At 38.9% G+C, this 13,512-nt stretch overlaps 1 protein-coding gene across 3 annotated transcripts in view; it reads left to right on the top strand.

Moving 5' to 3' along the window:
* The window catches only part of PRKD1 (protein kinase D1), a 431,283-nt gene that overhangs the window by 395,185 nt on the left and 22,586 nt on the right, over positions 1–13,512 (top strand). For all 3 annotated transcript variants that reach the window (XM_036736930.1, XM_036736933.1, XM_036736931.1), the window contains 2 exons: positions 10,756–10,917; positions 11,555–11,653. In XM_036736930.1, the coding sequence (XP_036592825.1) occupies positions 10,756–10,917; positions 11,555–11,653 (261 nt within the window). The remainder of the gene's footprint in view (positions 1–10,755; positions 10,918–11,554; positions 11,654–13,512) is intronic.

Below are 13,512 nucleotides of genomic sequence, written 5' to 3'. Positions count from 1 at the left end.
AAAGAAAAACAAGTTTCCTTGTGACAGATATGCTTTATAAGATAGCAAAACAAATACCTTATAAATATAAACATTTATATAGTTATTTATATTTAATTTATATATATATATTTTATATATGTATGTACATATGTGTATATATGCATATATGTATACATATGTGTGTATACACACACACCTATGAAAATGTCTTATTCAGCACCCTAAATCTGTCACTTTTCTGCTAGGAGGTACATTGTTTTTTATGTAACTGGCCCTCTGGGTGGCCAATCCAGAATCATGGACAGCTGTATACAACTTCCAAAATTGTTTATCTTGATGCTATTGCTTTTGGTATCCTTCATATCGTTCTACTGGTTCTGCTTATATCATTCTTCATCAGCTTATAAAAGTTTTCAATTTTTTTCATTTTTACGACATCGATATCATAGTATGTGTGATGATGTTCTGGTTCTGCTTGCTTCATTTTGCATTCATTCGTGTAAGTCTTTCCATGTCTCTTTGAAATCATCAATTTCCATAGAAATAGATGTTTGAGGTAGAACTTCAGAATTACTTTAATTTGCATTTCCCTAATTCGGAGTATTTTTCCATATGGTTATAGACAGTCTGGTTTTCTTCCCTGAATGGCTCTTACCTTTGCAAATTTGAATCAACTAATACTTACATATCTTAGAAATGAGATCTTTTTCAGAGAATTGTGGTACAAAGATTTTCCCATTTGTTCCCTTTTAATCTTATCTTTAATGGATTAATTTGTCCAACAACTTTTTAATTTTATAGAATCAAAATTATCCCTTTTCTCTGATCATTTCTATTCCAACTTTGTTCATGAAGTTTTCCTCTATCTGATAGGTAATTTTGTCCGCGTTTCCCTAATTTGTTTATTACGCGGCCTCTTACGTCTAAGTCCAATATGCATTTGGAGCTCCTTTTGGTATGAGGTGTGAAGTGTTGTTTAAATCTAAGTTTTTAAATACTGCTGTCCAAACTTCCCATTGGTTTTTGTTAGACAGTGAGTCCTTGTCCCAGAAGGTGTAGATACGCTTGCTCTTGTATGTTCTGCATTTAATCTTTTGCACTGATCTACCTTTTTAACCAGTACCAAATTCTTTTGAGATCTATTGTGTCAGTGGTATTCCTTGATGTCTGGCACTCCTAACTCCTCTTCCTTCACATTTCTCTTGATAGTTTCCCCTCAGATTTTGGACCTTTTTTTGCCTCCATACGACTTTTTTTTAAAAAAAAATCCTCTAATGCACTTGTCATGTCATATTATGTATTATCTCTGTTTATGTCTTATGTTCCTACTATATTTTAAGGTCCAGGGACCCTGTCTCACCTTATCTTTCCCAACACCTAACATGATGCTCTGTACATAGCAGGACCTAAATGAATGTTGGTTGGATTTTTTAATTTGCTAAAGTACTGTCATATTATATTTTTTAAAATTAATATTGATACCTTTTTAAACAATACATCCATTTTAAAATATGCCCCTTCTTTCTTCCCCTGCTCCAGTGAACCTTTCAAAAAAAACCAGCCAAACAAAGGTCACCTGTGTTTGCCAATAAATGCAATATTCCGCATCCATAGTTCCCCACTTCTCCAATTTAAGGAAGAAGATACATTTTCTTATCTCATCTCCATGCCCTAGGCTATCTTGGTGGACTCCTGTTACTTAACTTAAAACTATTACTAAATAGAGAGGGTTTTTTTTTCTTTTTGTTTTTCCTAACTGTGGAAATTCAAAATGTAGCTTGGAACATTACAAATGATTAGAAATAAGAGTTAAAAAGTACTATTCATAATCAGCTGAAGGCCAGCCTCGGTCATCATGTGGCAAGTGAAAATGACTACAACAGCCTCTGGTGATGTTTTGGATATTTTTTTAATTTCCCACTTGCCCTGGTAACTTAAACAGAGCTTCCTGGTTCTGGGTGGGTAGGAAATAGCACATGAGAGATTATTTTCACACTGCCTTCCACCTGGTTAAAAAAAAAATCAGGAAACAGCATGAGAGCGCCTGGGCAAGTGTTATTTCCTATATAAACATCTGCTGCTACCTGCTGTTTAAGGGAAAGATTGATAGTCTGCAGCAGCCTTGGAATTTAAAACTGGGATAAGGCATTCCCAGAAGAAATGTTGGGGAGAATGACTGAGAGGAGGCATATGTATGAATATGAATATGTATGTGCCTGGATGTTCGTGAATATAGTTTAGCTTGAGTCTGTGTCTAGAAATCTGAGGCTGATTTCTCTCACATGCTCAGGCCCTGGCTCAAAGCCTCAGAAATTGATTCTTTGCAACGCAAACATGCAAAGGACACTTATTTTTTTTTTCTTTCTTATGCCAGCCTTCTGTTCACAAAATTATATAACTTATTATTAGATATTATTAGGAAGATACTAGTGAGCTTGCCCCCTTTAGCAATAGATAATTTAGCAGATAAGCATAAAGGAAAGCAAGAAAAATATACAACCTACACAGAACATATATCTAGTGTAGGTTGGCTGATTTCTATGTTTACATCCCTGGAAAGTATGCTGCTGAGGTAAGCAAACTTATCCACAGAATTCAAAATTTCTCCATTTGCGGTAACCAGTAGTTCCATGTATGGTGCTGACTGGTGAATTTGTTTTCTTGGTCTTAATTGTTAGGCCAAAATTAGCACAAGCAGCAGAGAATTTAGACATATCTCCATTCCGAGTGTTCATGTGGACTATTTGTGCTCAAGTCAACCTTCCAAGCTCATATTGGTCTGATCAGCCACAGGCGGACACACCGTACTTTGATTCCAACGTAGTGATGTGATTTTGGTCCTCTTCAAAAACTAAGGACAACAGCCATCCTCTTAATGTCTTCCTTGAATATATTGATTTTTTCCAATTTTTTGGAATTAAATTCTGTCAGTAACCTAACAAAAATAAACCAGAACAATAGCTCATATTTGTATCTTTCTATGGAGATTTATAGAGCATTTTCCTTTCAACAGCCTTGTGAGTTAAGCAATCCAGGTATTGATTGTCCCCCTCCTTGATAAATGAGCAAAGTAAAGCTGAGAGAGGTCAGTCACATAATAGAGCTAGCAAATGTGTGACTCGATCTTGAACTCTGGTCCCCTCGCTTCCACCATTGGGTTTTTCTAATTGAAGAAATTTATTCCTAAGCTTGGCAGTAGGATTCAAGAACACGAGGAGAAATGGAGACACACTGTTAAACCACAGCTTATAACCAGAAGTCTCATAGCGTTTCACCCTTCATCTAACTTCAGTGTAAGATGGAGGACAAAGGAGTTTTCATCTGTTCTTTACAATTAGTTCGATTATCTATGTAATAAAAGGAGGTCATTAGCGCAGCTGGCATAAATGTCTCATGATTGAAGATTTTCCCTCTGCTCATAGCTTTCTCATTGATACTTCTAAGAAAGAGAAAGAGACATTGGGGGACCAGCTTTAGGATTGTGGTAGAGGTACCTCGTCTACCAGTCCCTTAGAAATCTGCCCTCTTAATAGAGAGTTACATGGACATGGGATCTCTTTCAAGTGGGTACTCCTTCTAAATGAAGGCATTTTAAATTCTTCATCATGGCTTCGTAATAACACAGTAAAATTGCTCCAAGACAAATAAGATATGGCATAACAAAAACATTTTTACATACAAGGATCAGCAAGGGGGTTGATGCATCGAGCAGTTGCTGTTTTATCTCACCCTTCAGTCTCTCTTTTGATTGACGTGTGTCCGCGTTTCCCCCCAGCTGGATCTGATCCTGCTGGTTATACAGCATTTCTGTCTAACTTCAGTATAAACAGTAATCACCACAAGCCCTCCACCTGGATGAGCATGAGTCTCCTGAACCCTTTCACAACAGCTAGATTTACTTAAAAGTCAGATAGGCTTCAATCTTCCCCGAATCAATAGCCACAGCATAAAACTGAAATGATACCATGTCTGGGACACAGACAACGGTTCTTGCCACAGTCTGAGGACTTGCAAAATTGATTTTTAACGGTAATAATTCATACCCTTGCTGGCATCTCTTGTTAGAGCTTTTCTAATACCTACTTCCTTTGTCCATCCTATGAAAGCCTTGGAATTTGAGTCAAGTGTTTTCTGTGGGACACGATATCTATGAGGATGCCACATTGTGATTATCTAGATAAAAAAGACCATCAGTTTAGGGATGGCATGTTTTCTGTGAAATGTTGACACCAATTGCATTGTTTTGAATTTCTTGAATATGAAAAAAATAAAACAGGCGTACCCTATTTTTCACCTTTTGTACTTGTCAAAATAAAAAGCAAGCCAAAAAAAAAGCAAAGAATCTTCCTGTTGCTGTAAAATAAAATAAAGAGACATAACATTTTAAGTCGGTTTCAGAAACTAGGAATTATTTGTTACCTGCTCTATGCAAGGTACTGTCCTGGGTATTTTCATATCAACAGTAGAGGAAATTACATACCATATAAGGCAGCCACAATGCTGAGGGGAGTATTAGACCTAGCGTCAAGAAGACAGGGGTTCAAATCCTGCCTTTTATCTGTTGGCTGTGGGCAAGTTAACTAATGTCTGTTTCCTTATTTGCATAATGAGGAATAATACTTCTAACGCTTACTTCATATAGTGGTTGTGAGGTTCAGTAAGAAAATAGAAAACTAATATAATAATGATGGATATATATATAAAGTATTTTATGAACTTCAAGCATTATATAAATATCAGTATTGTTGTCTCTACTTTTCTTCCTTCATGAGCTATTTCCACAAATTAGATACCTATCATTTCTAGACCATTGACTGATATCTAAATAATAAAAAAAATCTAGAAATGAATCAACAAGCATTTGGTAAGCACCTCCATTATGTGTCAGGCACTAAGCTAGGATCTAAGAATAGAAAGACAAAATAAAAATAGACTGTGTAGTTAAGTGGCTTGCATCCTATTGGAAACATAGAATAATGTGTATCCAAATGAATAAAATGTAAATACAAAGTCATTTTAGGGGTAGTCACTGGCAGAAGGGAAGGTGGATATAAGTATGGAAAGGAGGACAGAGTTCTCTCTTTTTCTAACAAATGCTGAAAAAAGTGAGAAACCTTCATTCTGATGCTGCTGTTGCAGTATTAAAAAGCTCACCCAAAAGATGACCGTTGGAAATTTCAGTTTCTTTCTCATCTTTTTAGTCTGTATCAGTCTTGCTGACCATTGGAAAATTCAGATCGTAAACCTACCACTTCTCAGTTTATCTACTGCTTTGTTAAAATGAGAACCCGCACACTGATTCTAGAAGTAGTCAAAAGTAGTAATAGCAGGCAATATTAATATAAAACTTTTCATCTCACCTCAAACCTCCCATGGCTCTCCCTTTCCCCGCTCTCAGGTAAGAACCTGGCCTAATATTTTACAAGAAAAAAAATTGAGACCGTTCACAAGTTCACTTTGCCCCCCCCCCCAATCTCCTATCTCTGAGATGCCTTCTGCCACTATCTCCTCCTTCATCCCTGTCTCACATAATGAGTGATCTTACTCCTTACAAAGGCCCTAGCCTGTTCAAGAGATCTCGCTCAATCCTGTCTCCTTTAATAGATCTTTCTCTGTCTTTTGGCTCATTCCCTACTGCTATACAAATAAACATCTCTTCCCCATCCTCAGAAACTCTCACTGATCCTTCCGTCCCTGCTAACTATAACGCTGTGGCTCTTCTGTTCTTTGTAGCTAAACTCCTCAACAAGGGCATCTGCGATAGCTGCTTTCATTTTCTCTCCAAATCCCCCTGTTCTTAACCAGCTTCTAACACTGAACACTGAAACTGCTCTCTCCAAAATTAGCAATGGTCTTTCAGTTGCCAAATCCAGTGGCCTTTTCTCAATACTCATTCTCCTTGACTTCTCTGTGAATTTTCACTGTTTCCTCCTTAATGTTCTCTTCTCTCTAGTTTTTAGGACACCACTCCCCTCTGGTTCTCTTCTTATCTGTTGGACTGTTCCTTCTCTGTATCCTCATCCAGATCACATCCATCCATCAGTGTCCCTTTAGGCTCTGTCCTGGGCCCTCTGTCTTCTCCCTCTACACCACTTCACTTGGGGATCTCGTCAGCTCCCAAGAATTTAATTACCATCTCTCTGCTGATGATTCACAAACCTGTGTATTCTGCTCCCAACCCCTCTTCATACCCGACTGCTTTCAGATATCTCTTAAACTGGGTGTCCAGTAGACATCTTCAACTAAACTTGTCCACAACAAAACTGTCTCCCATCCTACCTTCCCTGTTACTGCAGAGGTCCTGTTGCAACAACGTCATCTTCCTAGTGCCTCATGCTTGTAGCCTAGGAGTTATCTCACAATCTCTGCCCCCTTACCCCACCCTCAATGTCCAGTCTGTGGCCAAAGACCTTCAATTTCACATCTGCATTGTCTCTTGTACACACTTCCTTCTCTTCTCTAACACTGCCGTTGCTCCAGTGCAGGCCCTAATCAGCTCATGCTTGGGCTGTTACAACGGCCTGCTGGTGGGTCTGCCCCCCTCAAGTCTCTCCCCCTTCCAATACATTCTCCATTTTCTGCTAAAGGGATTTCCTAAAACAGGCCTGACTATCACTCCCCAACTCAATGAACTCCAGTTCCCCATCATTTCCAGGTTCAAATACAAAATGCTCTGTTTGGTATCTGAAGCCACTCATAACTTAGCCCTCTCCTACCTTTCCCATCTTCTTATACTTTACACGTCCTTCCCCGCCCCCCCAACACCTCCATACTCTTCGACCCAGTCATCTGGCTTCCTGGTTGTTCCATGAACAAGACGTTCTATCCCTTGGCTCTTGGCTTTTTCTCTAGCTGCCTCCCATGTCTGTAATGCTCTGTGTCCTCCATTCTGCCTAATGACTTTCCTGGCTTCCCATATAAATAAAATCCCATCTTTTATAGGAAGCCTTTCCCAGACCCTCTTACTCCCAGTGCCTTCCCTCTTTGGATTACTTATCCTGCATATAGATTGCATGGCATATATTTGTTTGCATGTTGTCTGCCCACTAGGTTTTAAGTTCCTTGAGGGCAGGGCCTGTCACTTGGTTCTTTCTGTATCCCCAATGCATAGCACAGTGCCTGGCATGTATTAGCCACGTAATAAATGTTTACTAATTGACTAAGCCCATATTGTTCCAAATGGAACAGTAAAAAGATAGCACATACCTGGTTTTCTTCTTCCCCCTTCTTTTATACGTATGGATACCATTCTAGGGTTAGAGGAAAAGAGGGAAAGTCAGGAAGTCAGGAAAGCTTTGTTTAATTTAGAACAGCATCAGAGTCTGTGGGATAATTTCTTGATTCCAAAAACTAAAGAAATCTAAACTATCAGAACCATGAAAGTTTAAATACATATGAGATTTAGTTTAACACAAATCCCCCCCAAAATAAAACTCACATAATCCATTAACTAAAAATAAATTTATATAAATTTTCTTTTCTCCTGTATCATTCCTTTCTTGATCTCCCTTCAAAAAATAAAATGCTTTAAAAATCAGTTTCTCCATTAATTATATTTACATTTTCTATGTAACTCGTGAGAAAACTAAATTTTTATGATATTTCCTCCCAGACTTTTAAAGAAATAACTTATATGCACCTCATGGATATGCCATCAATCTGTTATGTGTGAATGACACACTATTCTTTCCTATGCTAGTTCAAATCTTTCATTTCCTGAAAACCAGATTACTTAAATGTAACAAGCAGATGGTCAGAGTCCCATACACCGACGGCATTTGTTTCACCATAAAGTATTTGGTCTTTGAATTTCTGGACAACATTTGATGTGTTAGCAAACATATTCTCCACACTGTGTTCCACTTCAGGTGTTGAGGCCGGTGGCCTTCTTCTGTCCCTTAAGTAAATCGGTTAGTCTGGAGAAAACATTTTGGCCATTAGGTGATTCCATTTGGAAAGCAAACACGTTAATTGGAATGGAAACTGCACATTATGAACTTGTCATATTAGCCAGTTCAGTGGAGGCTTTAGTGGGTTTTTTTGTTATTTGTTTTTGTTTTTTGGTATTTTCCCAGAGCTATTCTCAAGTTTCAAAGAAGATTTTTTTTAGAGTATCACAGAGATAGAAAAATAAATAGAATGTGGTGGTATTGTTTCCTAGTTTGTTCTTACCTTCACCTCTACTGCCACCATCTTCAAATGCCACATTCTCCAGGATGCCAAAGGGCATCTTTCTTTTCATTAATGTAACAACAAGATCGCCATCTGTGAGAAGCTGCATGGATTTGATCTTTATTTTCCTTGCCTTTGCCTTTTTCAAGTGCGAAAAATAGATTTGGACTTTTGAGTCCGTTTAGTCACCATAGAGCCATGAGCCCAAAAGCGAGTAGAACTCACTCCATCGGCCTTGTCCAGAACAGAAGGAATGATCAAAACGCCTTTATTTAATCACCTATTTTTTTTTATCACAGAGCACAATGCAGACAGTGTCATAGTTACAGTCTTTCAGCATTGAAAGGACTTTATAGACACAGGCATTAATGATGTCAAGCACAGATTTTTTAAAAAACTATAGTTTGTCCTAAAAGACTAGATATGTTATTAGGTATAATTCCAGTTCAGCAGGTAAAAGGCCACGAATGTTCTTAATCTGGATTGCCAAGTGGGCCCCAGCAGCTTGAGAAAGCCTCTGCTGAGGCATAACAGGGTCTTGGAAGCATGAAAGCATGTATGGAGAACGTATAGAGTTATCCTGTACATGAACAAACGCGCATACACACACACACACACACACACACACACACACACACACACACACACACACACACACACCGTTCTTTAGTCTGGCATTCAAGTGATCCACAACTTGATTCCCATCCATCTGTACAGCCTTATTTTACTTTACTCCCCCTCAGACATTCCTGTGGAACAGAAACAGCTGCTGATCCCTTCCTAGATCTCGTCCTGTCCGCGCTCCCTCTGTCCATTTGTATAAGCTGACCCCTACCCCCAAAACTCCCTTCCTTCATATCTCCTCATATCATATCATAGATCAACGAGGGTTGGTTGCTGCGGGTCACATGACAGCCACCCGAAATCCTTTGACAGGCACCCCGCAAGCCATATGTTGTGCAGGCCTGCTATAAGGGCTCATTTCAGGGGTCATCTCTATGGAATTTCCCTTAATCCTCTAGTTGGGGAGCGGGGGAGGGATATCTCTCTCCTCACATTTTTTTGGAGGGAGGAAGGCAGGGTAATTGGGGTTAAGTGACTTGCCCAAGGTCACACAGCTAGGAAGTGTGTCAAGTGTCTGAGGCCGGATTTGAATTCAGGTCCTCCTGACTCCAGGGCTGGTGCTCTGCTCACTGCACCCCCTAACTGCCCCTTCCCCTCCCATTTCTTAGGGCACTGTATGCTTCTCTTTCACCCCTTCCAGTCTAACTTACAGCCAGTTTTCTTACCCCTCTCCCTCACTGGATTAGAAGCTTCCTGAGGGCCTGAAATATGTTGTTTCACTCCTTTGTATCTCCGTACCTAGTACAATACTTTTCACAAAGCAAGCCCTTAATAAATCGTTTTTTTTTAAACTGGTGAGACTGGAAAGACTCACAAGCCAGCCTGACCAGTCCTGAGGACCACATCATTTGGCATTATACCCAAAGGCATGATAATTATTGATTGTTCATTGGTCACAACCTGTAAAGCCCAAGTATGCAGATTATCTTTAAGTATGCCAACTACCTGTCAGGACTGTAAATACCTCCTTGTGTCCAAAGGACTCCAAACAAAAATTCTCAAAACATAGCTCAGGCACCACCTCCTACATGAAAGATTTCCTGCTTATAGAGAGCTTGCCCCTCCCTTCCAAGAAAGAACACTGTATTTTTTTATTCAATTCAACAAACATTTCTTAAATACCTATTATGAGCTAGGCACTAAGGATATAAAATTGAAAGAGTCAGTCCCTGCCTTTAAAGAGCTTACATTCTGTTAGGGAGAGAGAACATACATAGAGAGAAGTAAATACGAGTCATATGTCAGCCAACTACAAAACAGGGGAGTGTGTAAGGTGGTGGGTTAATAATTAAGATATAGGTGGTAGTTTTTTAACGGTAATGCCAAGATAACCTCGCTGAAAGATCCAATTCACTTTAACAAGCATTGATTAAGCTCCTCCTATTTGCCAGGCACCTTGCTAAGTGCCAGATAAGGCCACATCTGTTGTTTGAAAAAAATGTCCCAAATTGCTAATAATTAAAGGACAAGCCATTTAACTTTTCAATGTTCCAGGAAACATCCTAAGACAATTTAGGTAGATGGCACAGTGGACAGAGCTCTGGGCCTGTAATCAGGAAGGCCTGAGTTCAAATGTGGCCACAGACACTTATAATAGTGTCACACTGGACAAGTCACTTAACCCCTGTCTGCCTTAGTTTCCTCATTTGAAAAATGAAATGGCAAACCCTTCCAGTATCTTTGCCAAGAAAATCCCAAATGAGGTCACAAAGAGTTGGACACAACTGAACAACAGTAAGGAAAATTTGGGTTTAGGAAGACGATGCCATTCTCCAGACAGAACTAATGTTTTGTAGGGATGTAAAAATTGAAACAACATGAGGCGACATATGTAGAATTTGGAAGTGCTAGGAAATGTTAGCTGTAGATTCCTCCATAGCTTTAAGCATGAACAGTTTTATTTAATCAGAGAGCCTGCCAAAGAGTATTTTTTTAAAAAAACTCATTTTCTTCAAGTGCTTTATTTATCTTTAATAGAACCTTCATCACCCTGGTGTTGTAAATTTGGAGTGTATGTTTGAGACGCCTGAAAGAGTGTTTGTTGTTATGGAAAAACTCCATGGAGACATGCTGGAGATGATCTTGTCAAGTGAAAAGGGCAGGTTGCCAGAGCACATAACGAAGTTTTTAATTACCCAGGTAAGGAATCAATTAGAAATCTAGAAAAATAATATTTAATATCAAATGTTATCTCTGTTTATATTTTTTCTAGCCTTACTTTTCAGGCTCTTCCCCCAAAGTCTACAATATAAAACAAATGTGATTTATTACTTTATATGACATAAAATTATAAAAGAGCTTCAGGTTATGAACTAGCTACTTAGAAGTTACTGTAGTTTGTAGTTACATGTTTTGGAAACTGGTAAAAGTCTAAGGTGGGAAAAGGAGAAATTCTAGTTCTCCCAAGATGGAATGAATGTTCCTGTCAGCTGTTACAGCTGTTAAAAGAATTTTCCTCTGCCATTTTTATATCACTTTATATCCAGTTTTGGTAATCAGACAAAAACAGTGATCCTTTTTCTGCCATAGACTCCAAACAAATATTATATGTGTGTCCATAGGTGTATATTGTATACAATATGTACATATTATTTAATTCATGCATATGTATGTATAATTTTAATATCTCATTGCACTGTTCAGAATATGAAGAAGAGAAGTCTGGCTTGGATTTCTGTAATATACTATGAGTCCTGGCTTAATATTTCAGTGTAACTTACATATGGGTAGAAAATACTATAAAATGGAATTCTCTTGCGGGTTTTCTTCTTGACAGATACTTGTTGCCTTGAGGCATCTTCACTTTAAAAATATTGTTCACTGTGATCTCAAACCAGAAAATGTGTTGTTAGCATCGGCCGATCCTTTCCCACAGGTGAGTATGAGGCATTTCTTAGTAAAATACCAGACCCTTTCTCTTATTCATAATATGTCTGTCACCTATTTCTCAAACCATTTATTTAATTCCAATTTTCTCAGCCACATTTGTGTCCATTCATTGGCATATTCATTCTAGCACCAGACACTTAAAATCTAGCCACTTAAAAATGCTTGTTGTTTATTACATTTGTCATTTAAGACCATCAGCTCCACATTACCTTAATATAACTACTGCCAATTCATTGGGCCTCTCTTTGCCTCATTTGGCTTTCTCTAGTTTCTAACTTTGCCCAGATACTCAAGAACCACCAACTTTGTGTTGATTCAATTCTATTCAACAAACACATATTGATCATCTCCTATGTGCCAAGAATCGTACTAGATATGCTGGGAGCACAAAGACATAATGAGACCATTCCTGCCATCTAGGGCCTTAAGTTCTACTGAGTAGATGCAACGGGTTTGCAGATAAGTAAATAGAAAACATAAAATAAATAGCAAGTAATTTAAGGGCACAAACAATTAAGGGAAATCACAAAAGTCTACGTGTAACATAGGAAAGTGGCACTGGAGCTAAGCCTTGAGAGGGTTGCAAGAGATGAAGGTAAGGAGAGGAGGGACAGTATTCCAGGAGTGGAGGAAGGAGGGTAAAGACACAGCACAAAAAGACAGAAGGGCCTGTAGAAAGCCAGATCTGTTTGGCTCGAACATTAAGTGTGCTGAAGTGATGAGGTCTAGTCAGCTGGGAAGGACAGGTTGGAGCTAGATTACAAAGGTCTTTAAATGCCAGACAGAGGAGTTTATATGTTCTCCTAGCAGCAATGAGGGAGCCATTGAGCTCTTTGAGCAGGAGAGGAGGCTGGTCAGACCTGTGCTTTCAGAAGGTCAGGTTTCTCAGCAACCAAAAATTAAAATGCTAGACTGAAACTTGATATGTGTTATATATTTGTGTGTGTGCAAACATTTAGAATGGTCACAACTCTTAGTCATTTCAAACTCGTTAGCTATAAAACCAATCCGCAAGCACTTATTAAGTGCCTACTATGTGCCAAGCTTTCTGTTAAGTGCTAGGGTTACAAAGAAAAGCAAAAATCAATCTCTGCTCTCAAGGAGTTCACAGTCTAATGAAGGAGACAACATGGCAATAACTATGTACAAAGGAGATTTATCTAGATTAATTTGGAGATAAACCCACTTGGAGAAAAGGATTAAGGAAGATCGGTAAGGATTTCTTGTAGAAGATTGGATTTTAGCTAGGATTTGAAGGAAGCCAGGGGTTGGAGACAAGGAAGGCATAGAACTCTAAGCATGGGGCATAGTCAATGAAAATACCCAGAGTTGGGAGATAGTGTCTTGTGTGAGGAACAAGAAAGAGGTTGGTGTCACTGTATCCTCAAGTGCATGGAGAGGGTAAGGTATAAGATGACTGAAGAGAAAGAAAGGGGCCAAGTTATTAAGGGCCTTGAGTGCCACACAGAACACTTTATATTTGATCCTGCAGGTATTAAGGACTCTTGAATTTTTTGGATATTGACTGACGTGATCAGACCTATGTTTAGGAAGAATAGTCTGATAGCTGAGTAGAAGAAGGACTGGAGTAGGGAGAAATTTGACAAACCAGCAGCAGACTATTGCAGCATTCCAGGCATGACGTGATGAGAGCCAGCACCAGCATGGTAGCAGTGTCATAGGAGATGATTGGACATATATGAGAGAAGTTACAGAGGTAAAAATCAACAGGACTTGGAACCCTATTGGATATGAGGGCAGGAGGGGAGGTGACAGAGAATAAGAAGTTGAAGATGACATGCAGATTGTGAGCCTAGGCGATTAGCACAATGATTAGGACAAATT

This window comes from Trichosurus vulpecula, chromosome 8 (assembly GCF_011100635.1).
Source record: "Trichosurus vulpecula isolate mTriVul1 chromosome 8, mTriVul1.pri, whole genome shotgun sequence".
NCBI lineage: Eukaryota > Metazoa > Chordata > Mammalia > Diprotodontia > Phalangeridae > Trichosurus > Trichosurus vulpecula.
The sequence above is the reverse complement of the archived record's forward strand: the minus strand, read 5'-3'. Positions and strand labels throughout refer to the sequence as shown.